At 49.4% G+C, this 20,205-nt stretch overlaps 1 protein-coding gene across 3 annotated transcripts in view; it reads left to right on the forward strand.

Annotated features, from left to right (window-relative positions):
- Abtb3 (ankyrin repeat and BTB domain containing 3) overlaps positions 1-20,205 on the forward strand; it is a 207,993-nt gene that overhangs the window by 145,303 nt on the left and 42,485 nt on the right. For 2 of the 3 annotated variants that reach the window (XM_090328576.1, XM_090328577.1), the window contains exon 4: positions 12,462-12,614. In XM_090328576.1, the coding sequence (XP_090184702.1) occupies positions 12,462-12,614 (153 nt within the window). Of the gene's footprint in view, positions 1-12,259; positions 12,342-12,442; positions 12,615-20,205 lie in introns of those variants that run through there. The other variant, XM_090328578.1, reaches the window with a different exon arrangement.

A 20,205-nucleotide genomic window follows, 5' to 3' on the forward strand; every position in this document is an offset into this window, starting at 1 on the left:
GATGAACAGTCATAGCTTTGGGCTTCCTGAAGTCATCGACTCTTCGAGCTGACCCTGTGTCTGAGGGGAGCCTTGGAAACTGCGACCATGGGGCTATGTCAGGAGCTACTGGGGTTTGTAGACCAGGACGCCTTCCGTGACCACCTAGGCAGATCCCATGTCTGCATACGTGAGTGTCCCCTGGGCAGATGGGTGGAAGTACAGGGTGACCACAGTAGAGAATGTGTGGTGCTGGCCCGCCGAGCCAGGTGTGGCCTCTGATTCTGACTGTCGAGTCTCTACTGAATGGTCACAGAGGCTGGGAAGCCAGGTTCCCTGGTCACACTGCCCAGAGCATTGCCCCCGTTTTAGTTTTCTCCAGCACGGATCTCACAGCCATCCTACTCCTCACAGCACTACTGCGGCCTGTCACTCCTGGGCATCATCTGACACCACTATCCCTAGAAGCTGAGGGCTGATGTCTCTGTCACCACCAGTCCTGGCAGCACGGTCACCTGTGTCACTTTACCTGCTTTGATGGCACAGCCTGGGCACAAGCAATGGGAGCTGGAAGAGAGACTCCACCTCCGAGGACTCTTTACCTCCTAGGACTCTGGATGCATAGTGAGAGTCGCTCCCCAGACTCAGGAATGGAATCCACACTTCTGGGTGGCTCACCACACACTTGTAGTTTACTCTCAAACAAATAGCACCTAGGTGTATTATTTGCATTACTCAGTACTTTGCACCCTGATTGGCTGACAAACCAGAAGTCAGAGCTAAAAACAGCTCCAATCAGAAATTCATCATTTGCATATTCCAGTATTTTGGGCCCCGATTGGCTGACAGCTGATTGACTGGCAGTCACAACTGATTGGCTGAGAAACCAGAAGTTAAATACAGCTCCAACCTGGAATGCCCAGGAAGCCTGAGGACCCAAAGGAAGAGAGCTAAGAACAGTCCAGACACTTGAGCAGGGGTTCTGAGTGCCTTTTCTCAGAGCAAGCATGCTAGTTCTTCATCTTACGGAGGGAAGAGCATGTCCACCTCATTGAGAAGGCCCTAGCTCATCCAGCTCAGGGCTAGTGGGTCTGAGGGTACCTAGGGTTACTAGATGAATAAGAGCCTGTGAGGGCGAGGACACGAGTTATGAAACTTATGGCTGGCAGGACTGCATGTGGGCATTAGGAACTGGGTCTAGAATCCCAACTACCATGCAAATGGTTGCATCTGTCCATTCACTCATTCATTTATTCATTCATTGTTTGTGATATGGGGTTTGAACTCAGGGCTTTGACTACTTAAGCCATATTGCCAGCACTTTATCGGTTTTGAGATTGAGTCTTACACGTTTTGCCCAAGAGACAGACCACAGTTGTACTTATACCTGCCTGTGTGGCTGGGATTATAGACATGTGTCACCACACTTGACTCTAAATGCTAAAGAAAAAAGAAAGTACTTGATGAATTGGAAATAATTGACTCAAACAGTTTTTGTGTCTGTATGTGTGTATAGCAGCTCATGCTATATCAGATATTTAGGAGGAAGTCAGATGGATTATAGTTCAGTGCTACCAAAAAGGAAGAGGAGGAGGGAGAAGAGGATGAGAGAGAGGAGGAAGAGGAAGAGATAAACGAGGGAGGGGAAAAGAAGAAACTTTCAATAGAATCCATTTATAATCTGAGCATTGTTATAACTGGCTTCATTTAGCTAGGATAAAAATTACTCTGTGTTTGAAGCTCCAGGTTATAGCCCTTGAGCAAGCCCTTAAATCAAGGCAGTACAGAGATTAGCAAACAGATCCCACCATTGCCCATTTTCTTGCTAATAAAGTTTTATTGGCACATCCTCATGCCCGCACGCTTGCATGTTATACTTCTGGCAGTATTTACACTGAGGCTCCATTGATTGATTTTGGCAGAGACTTTAAGGTCCACATTGCTGAGAAACACTATTGGCTCCTTTCAGAAGAAAATTGCTGACTCGAATGTTCATTTTTAAAACCTGAACTCGAATAGAATTTTCAAGTCTCAACATATTCTGCACGAGCTAAGGCAGGAGGTCGATGGGACTTCCCAAACCCCACCCCTCACCCCCCGGGAGCTGGTACACTTGACCGAAATCTCTCACTGTTTGGACCTGGAATGGTGCCACCCCAGCACACGTTCCCTGAGCTGCTTCACCGCCTTTGGCCAGAACGAATACTTTGAAGGCTTCGTCTTTAGCCCCTAGGATTTCATAATCTTTGTGAAGGTTTACAGGATATGAAATAAACAGAAGTCACCGAAGAAAATGTGATGGAGTACAGGAACCGCTATAAAGAAGGAATTACTCAGTGTCTCTGGGGCCAGAGATCAGCTCTATAACTATCTGTTAAAGAATTGCCAGCTGGTAGGAGCCCTCTGCCCTTGTGCAGAAGTGGCTGGCCAGCCTTGTGCTAGAAGGAGAAGAGAGTACATGGGGTTCATATGGCTTCTGTGCCCTGGACACGCATGATTTCTCACTGGACTATTCTATCGTTAGATGTGGAATTTAAAGTCAAGAGAGATCTTGGAACAAGAGAAAGTTCAGTTGCTTCCTGTGAAAGACAAACTAAGACCAAGAGTCACTGGAGGATTCATCTGTAGTCGTGAGTACATTTGCAGAGAATCTGCAAGTTAGTGCCTCTGGGCCTTTGCACGTGCTTGTGCCTTCTCAGAACATTCCCTGTCCATCCTTCCAAGATTTATCTTCAGCTGTACCTTCCTTCCACAACAACTCTTCCTTTCCTCCCACTGAAAGGACTCTGCGTGGTCATAATCAGAGAATAGCATATAATAAATGCATATCAATATACGCTTGTGGAATGAAACAGAGCTACATCTGAAATGACACCCCACTGACCAGCACAGAATCTGCTGTGTGTGGCTGTCTGTGTTTGTGGGGCTCTGAGCCGTTGCCCAGCGCTGAGCCTCATTTCCAGGGTCTCCAGCCTTTCCGAAATAGCAGGGCTTCCCAGTTCAGGATGATAAGTCTCATCATCTGCCCCCAGCCAGGGACTCAGAGCTGGGTTGATTTTGCTCTTTGTAAAGTCTGTGTTTGCAAACAAAGCCTCCTCGTGTCTGCAGTTTCCAAGGTTTTTATGGATTTAATCACAGATTGAGTGACTTTCTTAGTCCATGTGGCCTCAGAGTTTTTACATGTAAATTTTTATGCCATCCTTTTATTTATTTTTACTGGAAAAGGTCCATATGCTCATTTCTTTCTAACTTTGGCTACTACAAAAAGAAAGTTAACGTTTTATATAATTTTGCTACTCGGAGGTTAGTGACAATTAGGACATTGTACATTTCCCTTTTTTTTAATACAAATCATGAGGATTATTTTGTAAGGGCATTGCATTGGGCTTGTGTAACTTTATGTTCTTTTTAATTTCTCTTTATAGCATGCCATAAGCATTTTCTGCCACTCTGGAATATGCTCGCCCATCATTTTTAATCACTGCATAATATTCCATCTTCTGAACACACCGAAATGTGCCCCCAAGTTCCCATATCACTGATGGGTCGTGTTGGATGGCTTCCAGTTGGTGAATTGCTATTCCTTTAGAACTACCCACCATAGCACCACTAAAATATCCAGGGAGAAGAAATAGCGATACAAAGAATAATCTGTTTGGAGCAACTGAGTGAGGGGTTCATTTGTCAGGCCTCAGTGAGAAATTGTGAGAAAAGATGAACCCCTGGATTCCTCTGGAGGAGCCAGAAGGAGCTGCTCCCAGCCCCGCTCCACTCTGTCCCCTTTTCCTTCAAGCAGTCTGGGGAGATGCCCCACAAGCTTGCATCCTACCGTGATGACAGATCTTAGCACCCGCACCTCACACCCCAGGACCTGGCCCCACCTAGCCCTCTGCAGAGCTAGAAGGACCGAGGTCAGCCAGGACTGCCTTCCGCCTCTTGAGGCATTGACTACCCCCAAAGCAACTTGATTTCCCAGACCACCTGGTGAGTGGCATGTCGGGAGCTGGTACGTGGGTGGGGGCCGCCCTCAGGGTGTGTGGCATTGCTTCTAGAAGGGAGAGAGGCTTTCAGGCAGCATCAGAAAGCAAGCCACAACCTTGTTCTTTCTACCAAGTTAATCGCATGTGCACTCAGCCAGGTCTGTGGAAACGAGCATGCCACGGGGCCAGGAAGTCTTCTGCTCACTGTGTTTTCTTGTGTGGGTGTGGTTATTTGTCTATTTTAGCTCAGGAGTTCAGCTTTCTCTATATTATGTTTTCCCTGAAGATAAGAAACATTGCAGCCGTATGCCAGGATCCCATGCCTGTCATCCTAGCTACTCAGGAGGTTGAGAACTTAGGATCATGGTTCAAAGCCAGCCCAGCCAAGGAAGTCCATGAGAGTCTTATCTCCAGTGAATCACCAAAAAGCCTGAATGGAGCTGTAGCTGAATTTCTGGCACAGCATGGGCACTCTCACACATGCATGCGTCTCACACATGCATGTGTGTGCGCGCGCGCACACACACACACACACACACACACACACACACGAAATACTATCTGAGAAGTTAGTTGCTCTGTCTTGCAAGCAGGTGAGGACTTCATTGTAGACTCGCCATGTCAGGTTCAGGCCTGCTTAGGAATGTAGGCCCAGGTGGTGGCAGAGGAAGATGGATATTTTCCCAGGCTTCCCTCTCTCTTCCCGTCGCCAAGGTCAAGCTGCAAGGCTGGAGCAAGCCCTTCCTGCAGCCCTGGGTCACAGTGCTCTCAGCACCCCTGACCAAATGAGAATGGAAGCCAGTCCATGGCAAAACCCAGGAAGTGCTTCCTGGAAGGTACCACCCAGGGCCACAGAGAGCCTTCCAGAAACACTTCCCAGGGAAATTTCTAGGTCTACCCTGCCTCTTTTTTGGATGGCTCCTTGCCAGCCCACTAGGCACAGGTCATGGTATAACAAGCACACTGGCATAGCCAGATGCCTCACGGTTGGGGCTGCCCTGGACCCCCTGTCATTGGCAGCTGGAACCCCCCAAAGCCAAGTGTCTAATTCTATGAGTCCTCCAGACACTGCTCCCTGGAACTCTTCAATAAGCAAAGCCACCCACTAGGGTCTGTAATCCTAGCTACTCAGGAGGCTGTGATCTGAGGATCCTGGTTCAAAGGCAAGCCTAGGCAGGAGAGTCCAAAGTGACACTCTTCTCTTCAATTAACCACCCAAAACACTGGAAGTGGAGCTGTAGCTCAAAGTGGTAGAGCTCTAGCCTTGAACAGAAAAGCTCAGAGACTGTGCCCAGGCCCTGAGTTCAAGCCCCAGCACCAAAAACAACAAATGTAGTCATATGTGACCCTGTCTTACTAAAATCACAAGTATCCCCATTTCCTGTCATACCTCACTACTGTGGTTAGCGCAGAGCCAAGTACGTGGGGAGCTTGTTGACTACCAAGTAGCCTTCTCCCAACCCTGTCCCTTTTCTAGGCACTGAGATATCCTCTTTTCTTTCCTTCCTTTCTCCATGTGCCTTGAATGGTTTTTCTTTATACTAGTAATTCTAGCTCATGCACATTCTGTACTTCAGAGGAACTCCCCTTTTTCTATGTGGTGACGCTCTTTTATTCTTGTCATCTCAGTCTCGGGGCTTTGGTGCTTCAGAGTCTGATGGTGTTTAGTTGTGTGACATTTATAATCAGTCTAACTCTGAAAGGGTCTTGGGCTAGACTCACAGTGTAGGACAAATCCACAAAGCATAGATTATAATTTTTTTAATGTCATTCACAAAGAGCAAAGAAGTCTATGGTATCAGTCTATAGTATCAGTCTATGGTTTCTCCTAAAGGTTTTTTTTTTTTTCATTATAACTGAACACAATTTTTTACTTTGAACTTTCTGACCACCAGGGCATAAAGGGAAACAGACATTATGTAACTCACCATCTATCTAACTTAAATATGTGTACACACATATCATAATGTTCATAAAACATTTTTAAAGATTCTTTTGTGACTAGCAATTTCAGTATAGAGCTGGTAGCCCTTAGCCTTATCTAGTGACATCCTGTTGGAGAGCTTTATGAGAACAATCTAGAGCTAGGAGCTGGTGATCTACGCCTATAATCCTAGCCACTCAAGAGATCTGAGGGTCGCAGTTCAAAGCCAGCCCGGGCATGAAAATCCTTGAGACTCTTATCTCCAATGAACCACCAGAAAAGCAAAAGTGCTGCTGTGGCTCAAATTGGTAGAGTGCTAGCCTGGAACATAAATGCTCAGAGACAGCCCCCAAGCCCTGAGTTCAAGCCCCAGGACCAACAACAACAAAAATCTATAGTCAAGTCTAGACTTAAGTCTGAGGGAAATAAATGAGCTGAGCTCAGACCACTCAGGGTCTTTCTTTGTCACACAGTCACACGTGCAATTGCCAATGTTGCTTGTATAAAGATGCCTCCTCTCACAGGCCTAGAAATCATGACACTTTCTCAACAGAACTGAAACTTGAATCTCTAAAATCCAGCCCTCAGCAAGTCAGAAATGGACAGTAAGAGAGCCTCTCTGAGCTTTACTGCTAGTGGGAAAGACACAGAGAAGGAAGTTGTAATTACAGAACTGAAGAGAGATGAGGGAGAGAGCCCAGGAGGGAGGAGAAAAGGAAGCCTCTTCTCTGGGGTGAGATAGGGAGGTAAGGGGTGGGGTTGTGCAGCCCTTTGTGGACGAGGTAGATGAAGATGGTTCTTTGAGTGTCATCTTTCCTCTGCCCAACCCATGTGCTGTGACACTGTGTGCACAGATCTTCAAGCCTTGAGTCATCCCTTGCAGGGCCTCAACAGCAAGGCTGGAGGAGGTTCTGTGGTCAACCATCCACACCTGTGGGCACTGCCAGGCACCCTCCCACCTCCATGATTTCCATGCCCTCCTCATCCCGTATCCCTTGGTATCTGCCCTGCTCCAGGCAATTTATATAATCAGCGGAGCTGACTGTCCCCTTATCCTTTTGGCACAAAGTGGCTGACTTCTCCTAAAAGCATTTTCATGCTTCCCTCCCATGATGCTTTGCTTTGTACTCCTCAGTACGTCTGACACTCAGGCATTGGGAAGCGTTGGGAAGGCATCTTCATGCCACCCTCTCCCTCCCATGCTGCCTCTCACCTCAACTAATTGTGTTTAGTGAGGGCAGCAGAGGAGGGTGTTCTGGTTACAGGTAGGGTAGGCACGCAGGGCCCTGCAGAAAGACAGAACCAATAGAATGTAGGCAGGAAGGAGAGAGAAAAATGGACATGTGGCTAGATGGATGGAAGGCTGGATCTGTGGATGAATGGATAGATGGTTAGATTACACATTGATCTACTGATGTGACAAACCAATATGTAGAGAGGTAGATTCGTAAAGATAGATAGATGGACAGATAGATGCATCAGTGAGTGAATGGATGGATGGATGGATGGATGGTTGGTTGGATGGATGGGTCCACTGATCAGTGGATTGATTATCAATATGTGGAGGGTAAGTAGTAGAGATAGATGGTAGACTGATTTGTCAGTATGCATCTCACTCTGGGAGTCAATGTTGTTCCAGAGCCAAGAGGACTGAATGGTTGTCCTGTGCTTTAAGGAAGGTCTGCCCTCCGGATCACTGGACGGGCAGGGCAGCCTGCCTCACTCAAAATCCCACTGATTCCAATGTCCATCTCCCATAAAAATCTTATTCCTCACAACCTGTAGATCTATGCTTCACCAAATACCTGGGACTGTAACTGAGACAGGTCAACAAACAAAATGAACCATCACAGGGTGCATTTTTGTAAGATTGTATTTCCAGGATGGTGCTAAACTGTTACAAATTCAATATACTTTCCAACAGTGGGATGGGTGCTTGCTTTGGAATAAGTCTCCCAAGGCTGAAAGGTCCCCTCAGGATAAAGGCTGAGGTGGGCAGATAACTCAGAACATGGCTGGGGTCTAGGCTGGGCCAATCTGATGCACAGCCCAGATCCTCCTCCTCCCCCTTGGCCCCTGGCACAGTTCCTGGATCTCCCACCCTTCTCCCAAATCCTTAAACATCAAGTCACAACCCACCTTTCCGGGCTTTCTGGTTCGAGTCACATAAAGTTCACAGGCCAGGAGCCATGATTACACAGGTAGTGACAGTGGGCTGCCCCAAGTCCACTAAACTGGAATCTGCTTTCTAACAAAATCCCAGGAGAATATTATGCACACTCAGTTTTGAAGCCTAGGAAGTTCCCTTTGGGCAGCCTCTTACCTCTGCCATCTTCGTGGCATTGGTACTCACAGCTCCAGTGAGATAGCAAGAACACTGCTATAGAAACATGCCAGATAACTGTATGCACATGCCTGTAATCCTAACTACTCAGGAGACTGATGCCTGAGAATCACAGTTCAAAGCCAGCGCAGGCAGGAAAGTCCATAAGATGCTATCTCCAGTTAATCACCAAAAAGCTAGAAGTGCAGCTGTGGCTCAAGTGGTAGAGTGCCAGCCTTGAGTGAAAAAGCTAAGAGGCAGTGTTCAGACCCTGAGTTTGAGTCCCAAGCTTGCTCAGTTGGTGCTTTAGCAGTTGAGCTATGCCTCCAGCCCAGTTTTTTTTTTTGCTGGTTATTTTGGGGGATAAAGTCACAGATTTTTCTATGTGGACTTGTTTTGAACCATGATCCTCTGCATCTCAGCCTGCTGAGCCGCTGGGAATACACATAAGAGCTACCAGCACCCTTGATGTGAAATCCACGTGTTTATAAAACTTCACCAAACCATAAGCTTTTCAGGCTGCTTCTAGTTTTAGTTGTGACAGATAACTTCACAATAAAGTTGGGGAGTGGGGCTAACATTGTTCTCTTAAATATATTTTTTAAAAAGGCAAGGCTGGATTGCTGATAGCTCATACCTGTAGTCCTAGCTACTCAGGAGGCTGAGATCTGAGGATCATGGTGCCAAAATCTCTGAGACTCTGATCTCCAATTAACCACCAGAAAATCAGAGTGGTACTGTGGCTCGAAGTGGTAGAGCGCTAGCCTTGAGTTGAAATGCTCAGGGACAATGCCCAGGCCCTAAGTTCAAGCCCCACGACCAACCTCTCCCCCACCCCACTCCTGCATAAAAAGGCAATATTTTTTTCCTAAACCTTCTGCACCATCTCTTGGACTCAAGGCCCTAAAATTCTCCCCATCTCCAACTCTTCCAAAAAAGAAAAATCACAATGCCATTTTCTTCTCTCTGAACAGACAAGATAAGAAGATTTTTAAATGAATGGCTGGCAAAGAATTTATGAGCTTACAAACTATTGAGTTCAGAGTGACAAAAACAAGGCAATGGTGAAAGGAGAGGCTAAGTGCTTAGAAAATTCCAGAGGAAGCCAGTCTCTGGGGAGCTCAAGATTTCTTATGCAGAGATGGGCCGGAGGTGTTGGTAAAGGCGTTCTGTGTAAGGGAACCAGGCCTCATTTTGCTGCCCTTTGGTGCTTAATCCTCAGGCATGCTGTGTGCCCTGGGCCTATGGCATAAAAAGCAGCAATCCAAGGACAGCTCTGACAGACATGGCCCTCCAGGGACCAGAGTGGAGTGCTGTGTTTGCGGCCAGCAAGGGAAGGGAAGACAGAAGGAGGAGGAGGTCTAACTCTGCAAAATAAACACACACACCCCAGTGGGGAGGGGAGAGAGTCTCTGGAGAATCTCTTGGACTGGTTTCCAACTGTGATGGAGACAGTGACTGAAATCAGTCCTGCTTCACCCCAGACAGTGGAATCCAATTCAATTTCAAGTCCATGTGTGTTTATTGAGTGCCTGATTCAGTCCAGGTAATGGAGAGAGAGAATAAAGGAGACAGCCTAAGCCACAGGCAGGTGCAGGCAGAAATTTCTGTCCCTCAGGTCCACTGGTCCAGAAATTCAATTTTATTAGTTTTACCCAGTAAGAAATTGGTAAATCTTCGTCTTATTTCATGAGCAAATATTTATGAACTGTCTACAGCTTGCCAGCTGCTGCTTGCAGTCCTGGAGCTGAGGCTGTTGTGGCTGGAAGCAGTGTGCTGAGTCCAGGGGTGTCAGGTCCCTCTCCCTGTGCACTTGACATGGAAACAGGCCACTTGCAGGGATAGCAGAATGGGGGCAGAGGAGGGGGGGAAGGTGGGTTCATGTGGAAGGGATCTCTGAGAGGTAACATCTAGAGTAAGAAGTGGGTTGGGAACTATAGTTTAAAGGTTAAATGGGGTGATTTTTTTTTCAAGAGATGGAGAGGAGGGGGCTTTACATTAAGAAGACGAAGCTGTGTAATGGGTAAACGCACCAATCCACCAAGAGCCTATGACCAGGTGCATGCTGGGTAACAGGGTCCTTACTGGCAAGGTAGAAAACAACCTTGTTATCATATGAAGTTCTCAGCACATGAACTATCCATCAAACAGGCCAGATACTAGGCCTGGGACGTCCTGGGTTCTATCCCCAGTACCAAAAAAAAAAAAAAGCTAAAAAATAAATAGATAAAAACAGATCCAATTTGACTGTCAGTATAACTGTGTGATCCAGGACAAGCTCCTTCATCTCAGGAAATCTCACTTCTCCTGGCTGTAAAATGGGCAGACTCAACTCGCCCCTTGTTGGCCCTCAGTGCTTGAATGGGCTTTCCTAAGGTGAACTGAGAAGCTCAGTGGTTGCATATTGGCTGCAGTCTATGAAGTGGATCTGACTCCAGGAAAATTACAATCAGCCACCAAAACTTGGTGGGGAGTTCGCGACATCTGCCTACCTCAAGGAGATTGGCTGCTTTCCTGTTCCCTCTCTGTACCTGGTCTCCAGGCCATGGCCAGGGGTAACAGAGAGGTACCTAGAATATACCCGCATCCCCTGGCTTCCTGCTCTTTGTAGTTCATTCCCTGCTGAACAGCTGAAAACCTTTTTGGATATTCTATATGATACATTTCTCCAAATGGGGGCCACCTCTTGTGAACCATACTGGATGGTTGTTGTAATTGTATTCTTGGTTGCTACATAGTCCACATCTCTGGAAGAGGCCACGGAATCTGCATGCCACCCCCATTCTCACCCCTCCCCAATAACTTAGAGCAATTCTCTGTCCCTAAGTCCAGGTGTCAGCACGGGTGTCCAAAACAGCTTTAAAAAGCAAGTTAAAAAAAAAAAAAGAAAAGAAAGAAAGAGAAAAAGGCCCAGTTTGGGGCCAGGAGTTTGGCCTAGTGGTAGAGTATTTGCCTAGCATGCATGAAGACCCGGGTTCGATTCCTCAGTACCACATGCATAGAAAAAAGCTGGAAGTAGTGCTGTGGCTCACGTACTAGAGCTCTAGCCTTGAGAAAATCCAAGGACAGTGCTCAGACCCTGATCTGAAGCCCAGGACTGGCAAAAAAAAAAAAAAGAAAGCCAGTTCCTGGGTCCACCCCCAAATCAGAAATGCTCAGGGGACAGGAACCAGGAACCTATGTTCACAAGGAATCTAGATAATTTTGACATACATTCAGTTCATAAGAATAAGAGATATTTTATTCTGTTTTTGTGCTGGTCCTGAGGCTTGAACTTAGGGTTCTGTTCCTGCGTTTGTTTGCTTGTTTGCTTTTTCTTTTCAAGGTTAGTGTTCTGTCACTTAAGTCACAGCTCCACTTCTGGTATTTTGGTGATTAACTGGAAATAAGAGTTCCAATAGCTAGGATTACAGGGGTGAGCTCCCAGTGCTGAGCAGGAAAAGTTTTTGTGCTCTTTTGTTTTGTTTTATTTTAAGCTTTCCACCCTACATCAAGTAAGTCTGAGTTGTGGACCAGAGCCTGCATGCCATTTATGCTTCAAGTCCACTCCACACCTCCCCAGCCAGGCCAGGGTCCTGAGAGGTTGGGACCCTAGGAGAACTAGGACAATGTACAAAGACACTTAGAAAGTTAGGGCCGGGGCAGTCTAAGCCAGCAGCAAGTTAAATCTCCCTGGCCCACACCAAATCTCCCTGCCCCACACCTCTTGCTTTCCAAAGCTGGGCTGGGGGTCACACCGGGGCCCCCAGAGCTGGGCTTCTGCTGGCAGCTTGCTGTCTGTCTGGACTTCCAGGAAGACTGATGGCGGGCAGAGCTGGGATTGGGGGAGGGGGTGTCTCTGGAAAGGTGCCAGGGTCCCCTCAAGGCTGAGGAGAGGGCCCCCCACCCCAGGAGGGGCTGCAGGGGACCTGCCCTGGCACCGCTCCAGACCCTGCGCTGCCCACTTGAGGTGACTCATCTCCTTGTCGCTCACATGACCGCGGCGGGGGGGGGGGGGGGCAGTGTTCAGTCACAAGGCACCCCATGTGGCCGCAGTGTCCTCCCGTTTCACAGATGAGGAAACCGAGGCCCAAGGAGTCCAGGCAGCCCGCCCAGGGCTCGCCCCCCGAGGGCTCGGGATGTCTCCAGAGGTTCTGCGCGCCCCCCCTCGGGGAGGGGGCAGAGGCGGGGTCTGCGGCCCGGGGGGGGCCCTGTGGCCGGGAGGGGGGCCGGGCCGGGGGTCCCCCGCCCCCTGAGCGGTCCTCCTCCCCCGCAGGCCCTTCCTCGTGCTGCCCCCGCTGATGGAGTGGATCCGGGTGGCCGTGGCGCACGCCGGCCACCGCCGCAGCTTCTCCATGGACAGCGACGACGTCCGCCAGGCCGCCCGGCTGCTGCTGCCCGGCGTGGACTGCGAGCCGCGCCAGCTCAGGTAGGGCGGGGGCCGAGGGGGGCCGGGCGGGGTGGGGGCGCAGCCGGGCCCGGGGCGCGGGGCCACCCCGGGGTGGGTGGTGGATGGCTGCGGGGGGGGGGGGTGGATCGCAGGCACCGCCTCCCCCTCCACCCCCGCCCCGCGCCGGGGTGGTGGACTGCGGGTGTGGGTACGGCTGCTTCTTCCCTGCTAGTCCTGAGGGTCTCCTGCCTGAGCGCCTCCGTCCCTCCCTCCCCGCGGCTCCGGGGCCCCCCCTCACGCCCGGGGTCCTCCTCTGCCCGCCCTCCTGCTCTGAGGTCCCCCAGCCCGCCCTCCCCTCCTCTCCCTCCCTCTCCCCTCATCATGGTGGAAGATTGCCTTTCTCTGACCAAGCCTGGTAGTCCTAGTTCTGTCTGGGTGAGGGGGGGGTAGGAGGGGGGATGGGAGGGGGGACTGCTGCCTTCCTGAGGGACGGAGCCCTCCTCCCTGTGTTTCTCACCCACCTGTCTCCTCCCTGGCCACCCCTCCAGCCAGAAAGGGGCTCCCCAGACATGGAGGCTTCTTTGTCCAACTTAGTCAAGTGATTCCTAAACCGCTGTCCATGCTAAACGCACAGCAACTCAGTGGGGTGTGGGGTGTGCCTGTGTGTCCACGTGTAGAGGGTGTGCGTGTGTGCGCGTGTGTGTGCCCGCACACGTGGGGGGTGGGCTGTGCCCCGGGCACTGCTGTCACCATTTTCAATCCCCCTTGCACCCACCTGATGAGAACCGCCCTCCTTCTGGGGTGGATGGAACCCAGCCACAGCCAGGACTGCAGGAGTCCTGCCTGCTTCCCAACAAGGAAAGGAAAACCCCACCCAGGAAGAGGAAGAAAGGAAACACAAAGAGAAAAACTGCACACCCTCCTGGAGCTGTCCCAGAGCCGCCCCAGCCCCAGAGCAGCACCAGGGGCTGCCAGCATCCACTGAGCATGGAACCATAAGCTGAGCCCTGCTTCAAGTGCAGGGGAATGTCTGATCCTCTCCACACGCTCTGGCAGGGGACCCACTTTGAAGATGGGACCCTAGGCCCGGCTAGTTGAACTCACTGAACTTGTGGTGGGTCGCTGTGTGAATTCAGAGCAGCCTAGAGTTCCAGCCACTCCACTTTACTGCCTCTAGTTTTCTGTCTAGACCATTTGTGGTGGCGCCAGGAGGTCTGAGAGAGAGAGACTGAGGAGCACCCATTTGGTGGGCACCTACTCTATGCCAGTCACGATCTGTCTCCTTTAATCCCCGCAGCAGCCTCAGAGGTCAGCCCAGAAATGACTGTAGGCACAGTCTGTAGGTGGAAGTGTCCGGGCAGAGATGTGGTACATCCGTCCAGCTCAGCCTCCGCCCGCCATGCTTCCTTTGGGGCAGAGGAAGGGGAGGCAGCTGCTCACAGCTCACGCCTTCCTACTCTTTGCAGTCCCCGTCCCTTAAAGGTGAAGAGCATGGGCTCAGAGTCCCATTAGCGAGGTCCACTACCATCACTCTGCTTCAGTTAGCTGTGCAACCTTGAGCAAGTGAATTACCCTCTCTGGACCTTAGCATTCAAGCCCCCGTACCAGCATAAATTTTCTAAAACGATAGTATAAGATAGTGTGAGTACTTCGATAGCTCTGACACTGAGTTAGGGACCATACACAATCTAGAAATGACTGCGTGTGTGTAGGAGGATTGTGGGGTGTGTGTGTGTGTGTGTGTGTGTGGCTAGTGTGTAAATGCTATGCTTTCTCTCACAAGACAATTAAGCACGCTGGGATTTTTCCATCTTTAGCGGGATATCCTGCATCACGGTCCATGGATATGAAGGGTCCTTGACCCTAGACAAGCCTCTCAGAGGATGCTGATAGCCCTCTTCTGGAAGCTTCTGTTTCTTTTCAGAATTCCATAGACAAGAAGCCCCTGTGCAGGGAGCTGTCAGGCTCTTCAGCAACCAAGTGCATGTCTATAGTCACAGCCAGCAAGAGTAGAGTTCAAAATGCACCGGGAGCAAGGGAGGCGGGTCCCGGTGACTTCCTGGGCCCCCTTTCCTCCCTCGATGTCCACCTGGATGTAGTACATGTACTGATGGGTTGTTCAGGAGACATTTTCATCCAATGTGAACATGGTTTTTCAAGGAGAAATGGAAATATGACGGGTCCTCGTATCCGCATCCTTGGATTCCACCCGTGGTTCACTGGCTGTGGTCAAGACACGCTGGCGCTCTTACTGACCATGCACAGGCACGTGTGATGAGTCACTACAGGGCACTGACAGGGTATTTGGTATTAGAAGTTATCTGGTGGCAATGTAAAATATAGGGGAACATGTGTGCAGGTTATGTGCAAATTCCACTGCATGTGCAACTTGGACATCCATAGATTGAGCCAACCGTGGAACACTCCAGAACTGACTCTCTATGTTACTAGACTGTCTGTGAGTCCATCCGCTTTTTTAAACGATTTGGATAGAATGGACAGAGGCACAACTCAGGAGAGTAGCTCGCTTGCTGAGCGTGGGCGAGGCCCTGGGCTCCATCCTTAGCATAGTAAATTCTGTAAATAAATAGTAAAACTTATAATACCTGTTAACTACACATTTCAGAACACGAAAAAAAAGCCCCTATTTTCTTCAGCCTCATTGCATGTGACTCACTCAAGGTGAAATATGGATTGTATCTACTGTGAAGATGACAGGATCAAAGACATTGTATTCAATTTCCACATCCAACAAAGATATCAGGGACCTACTCTGTGCCTTACACAAGCTGTCTTTGTAGCATGTGGTGGGGTGGGAGGGTGGCATCAGGGGAATCCCCAAAAACTGGGCAAAGCAGACTCATTCCACATTACAGGCTCACGCCTGTAATCCCATCTACTCATGAGGCCTGAGATCTGAGGATCTCAGGCAAGAAAGTCTATGAAACTCTAGAAGTGGTGCTGTGGCTCAGTGCTGTGGTAGAGTGCTAAGCTTGAGCACAAAGGAGCTCAGGGACAACACCACGGCCCTGAATTCATGTCCCAGGACTAGGACAAAATTAGTGGCGTGGGAGGGAAGGCTGAGGCTCATTGGGCTATGGAACCCGTCCAACACATAACTGCATAGAGACGAAAGGTGGAGCGGCTCTAGAATGGAGGACTTGGCAGGAGTAGAAAGCACAATTCTACGCCTTTCTTGCCTGCCAGCCTTTTATTCTAGAACTTTCCAGGCAAGGCCACTTAATTGTGAGTCAGAGCTGAGGTCCCCCATCTAAATACAAACAGCAGGAGAAAGGTGAGGGTCGCTCTGCTGTTGGAACAAACACAGGAGCGTGACACACTGGTTCTGCAGTGTGGGGACATTAGCACCTGTAATTGCCTAGCAGCTGGCCACAGGCACCTGGCAGGGAATATCCAGGAAAGCAAGCTTGGGCCAGGATCCCCAGCTCAGGTGCTAGTGTATCATTGATTCTCAGAGTGACCTCCGGCATTCAGATGCTGAGGGAGCTCTGCTTTTGTCTTTATTCTGCTTCGGGGATGCCTCACCATGGTGACCAGATATGATAAATATACCACAGCTGTAGCTTCCCAGCAACAGGGCAACCTGTTTCTTCTTCCTTAATGAAAGGATCACATCGTCTAAGCCTATCCTCCTCCTCTTCCTCCTCTTCCTCCTCCTCCTTCATATTCTTGCAGTGGTAAAGGAATTAGGAGGCGCAATGGGAGGGAGGGAAGGAATAATTAATATGCTTTGACGGGTTCATCTGTTTTCTTCGTGGTTGGTTTAGAAATACTTCAGAACTACTAAGGCTGATGTTGTTTCTTTCCTTGTGTGGGTGTTCAGGAGTGAAGGCTTAAATGAACATAAAGGTAGTTAGGAGTGTATTCAGATTCTCTCTCCCATCATAAATAACATCTACCAGCAGATCTGCCTGGTTGTCTTTCCAGACTGTGGGCTCATCTTTGTACAAGTGTTTCCAAGCAGATAGATGAGAGCCTTTTCAGAATGAAAAGGCTCAAGGGTGGTGAAATACCCTTTTAGAATGGGACCTGGGAGATCTATGTCATTGCTTGCCTTGTGCTTTGGTATTTATTGAGCACCTGCTGTGTACAATGTTCTACACAGATGCTTTCATCTAGGTCCTGCTGCTTTCTAGCAGGTGACAAAGGGTGAGTCACTTCCTCCCCCCTACCCCCTCCCTACCCCCTACCATCCATGAATGGATTGGTAGGGCTGGGGATGGACTTACCGAATCACACCACTGTTGACCTGCTACTCACAACCCTTCGCAAGTCTCCTGAGCATCTCCTGAGGCTGGACAGGGTTTTGTCATTTGTTTGGTGTGATTTGAACTTAGATCCTAAGGTGAGGAGTTTGCTACAAGAGCACTGGGCAGGAAGTGGCAGCCAAGTGGTAGCCCCAGGAAGTTCTGGGTCACTCGTGGGCATGGACTTGAGAGAGGATTATCTCCACAAAAGGAAGGGAAAGCCTTGTCCAGGCTCCCATAGACATGAAATCAAGGCCTTTATATCAAATAGTATCACATTTGCTTATGATTGCATATATTCATGTGTGTGTGTGTGTGTGTGTGTGTGTGTGTGCGCTAACACTACTCAGGGCCTGAGCACTGTCCCTGAGCTTTTGTGCTCAAAGGTGGCACTCTACCACTTGAGCCACAGCTCCACTTCTAGCTTTTTGAGTGATTAACTGGAGATTAGAGTCTCATGGATTTTCCTGTCCCTGGCTGGCTTTGAACCACAGTCCTCAAATCTCAGCCTCCTGAGTAGCTAGTCTGACAGGAGTGAGCCGCTGGTGCTGGCTCTCTCTGGTGTACCTTACATCATCTTCAGATAACAATCTATGTGTTGTACGGGGGATGATGACAAGAACAGTGGCCTGTGTGCCTGAGGTACTCTTGTAACTTTTTTCCGAACTTCTTTTCTTTTTGTGTTTTGTCAGTGCTGTGGCTTGAACTTGAAGGCCTGGCACTTGTTGGGTTTGCTTGAACTTGGTGCTCTACTGCTTAAGCCATACCTTCTTTTTGCTGGTTGCTTTGAAGATGGGGTTTCAAGGACTTTTCTGCCTGCCTGCACTAGCTTCAAACTGTGATCCTTTGGATCTCAGCCTCCTGAGTAGCTAGAATTATATGTATGAGTCACCAGTGCCTGGCTTTTATAAACATTTTTGATAACAGCTAACCAACTCCTCAGGCCTGCAGTTGCCATGTGTTTAGTCTAGATCTATCTGGTACCAGACCTGTTCTATGTGGACAGGATACAGAGTCCTCAGGACTTAATATAAGTGTGTGTGTTTGCAATATATACATATACACACACACACACACACACACACACACACACACACACACACACACACAGAGTGAGAACTACCAAGGCAATAAAACAGAATGTACACCAGAGGCAAACTAAGGCAAAAGGCTCACACTGGCTTCCTGTTCAGAGGGGCCCTCAGGACTCAGGGACAGTGTGGAGCGCCTGCTGTAAATGAGTACTGAACACCTCATGAGGGGGAGCCTTCGGGAGATGGCTGGGGTGGAGCGGAGAATGGCTCTGGAGTCGCATGCCTACCACATCCATCCCTGAACCCGACCTTGGGCTTCCCGTTCTCTCCTCAGAAGGTCATCAGCGGAAACTGAACACCTGGGCCCGCACCTGGCTCAGTGGGGTACTGGAAAGCTCCCCAGCCCCACAGTCTGCTCTCCTCTCACCTCGAGTGCCCTTGTCCTTGTCCTCACCCTGGATGGGACTCACCAAGCACATGGACTCACAGCCATGGAAGTACCTGCCCCTTCTTCAGCTGCCCAGGAGCACACCCCTGCCCTGAGCAAACACCTGCAGGGCACCTTCTGTGAGATGCAGAGGGGTCCCTGTACAATTACATCAGACCCCAGTGACGATGGGTAGCCAGTAGCTCAGGTTGCTGCAGTTGCTGCCTCCCCTCAGGGCTAATTCTTGACTTTCCTCCTGAAGAGGAGACTGGAATGTTCTGGTGGGTGAAGGTAAGGAGGGGAGGCAAGGAGAAATCTGTCCATACAAAGCGCCATGCACACTGGCATCGAGGTGGGGACCCCAGGCCGGAGGAAACACAACAAATCCAGACAGCATAAGTTTCCATCAAACACTGAGATCTCCTCGGTAGCAGGCGCTGGATGGAGAGCTGAGAGCTTGGATAAACTCAGCCTGAAGGCCATGTTTTATGTGATGCCAGACAACTCGGACTTCTGAAGGAGGTGGGAGCACTTGCTGATTTTTCATCAGAGAAGCGACATCAGATGTATAATTTAGAAAGAGGGACAGCTGGAAGTGTGGAAGGTGAGCAGAGGCTGGCAGGATAGAAAGCCTGAGATCATGTGACCCACAGACAGACTGAAGCAGGAACTGGAGAGAGGGGGGAAAACCAGACAGAAACAGGGGAAGTACAAAGAACAGGACTTGCTGGGCGCTGGTGACTCCAGTTAAGAAGTGGCCTAGCTAGCCAGGCACTGCTAGCTCAGTCCTGTAATCCTAGCTACTCAGGAGGCTGAGATCTGAGGAATCTTAGTTCAAAGCCAGCCCAGGCAGAAAAGTCTATGAGGCTCTTATCTCCAGTTAACCCTCCAGAAAAACCAAAAGTGGCACTGTGGCTCAAAGTGGTAGAATGATAACAACAAAAAAAAAGTGGCACTTGGTGACTGATGGAGTAAGACATGGTCAGAAAGGCCCAAGTGGACAGCTGGCATACCAGGACATGAAGGGTGCGTATGTAAGGGGGCTGCTTTCAGACAGAGCTGGCTGGGTGATAGTGAGGACTGCACAGAGTGTGAATTTACTCCAGGGCTGTAACTTTGACGCTGGAGATCTTTGCAAATGAAAACCCCATATTGGAAAATGGTGCTGCGACTCAAAGTGGTAGGGCATAAGCCTTGAACTAAAGAGCTCAGAAACGGCACACAGGCCCTGAGTTGAAGCCCACAACCAACACAACACCCTTTGGGTGAAATGCATGTGTGTGTGCTTGCTGTGCTTGCTTGGACCCACCCTGGGACTAATCTAGGAACCATGGAGTTGATTTAAGCAATTACAAGGCAAACCCAGAGTTCTTAACATGGGAACCTGTGGAACCAGGGATGCTTTTTGGGAAGCTGACTTGAGCACAGTGTGAGAGAAGCAATCGGGTTTGGTTTGTAATGTCTGGTTGCTGGTCCACCCCAGAGGTTCTTCCAGACTTGTCCAGCAGAGCAAGATGACCAGGAATTCGTTCCTCACCCAGATTCTCCTTGGAAACAGAGCCCAGGCATTAGAAATAGAGGCCTGGTAGGCAGACTGCCAGGGTTCAAATCCTGGCTAGACCTGCTTACTCTCCATATGACCATAGGTGAGTTACTTATCCCTCTGGTCTTAGTTTCTGTATCTATCAAATAATGGCATCAGCAGACCTACTTTATAAGACTATGGGGGGGGTGGATTTAATGAGATACTCGGTATAAACCGTGAATGTATATGGCTGATAAACTGTATTTGTCCCAATAATACCTATTAAAGATGAGTTACTCTCCCTACTTACTACCCGCTGAGCCAAGAAAGCCAGTTCTTACTGGTTGCCAAACATAGTAGCCTCAGCGCCCTCCGA

The sequence above is a fragment of the Megascapheus bottae genome, chromosome 2, assembly GCF_031878675.1.
Source record: "Megascapheus bottae isolate mThoBot1 chromosome 2, mThoBot2.hap1, whole genome shotgun sequence".
Lineage (NCBI taxonomy): Eukaryota > Metazoa > Chordata > Mammalia > Rodentia > Geomyidae > Megascapheus > Megascapheus bottae.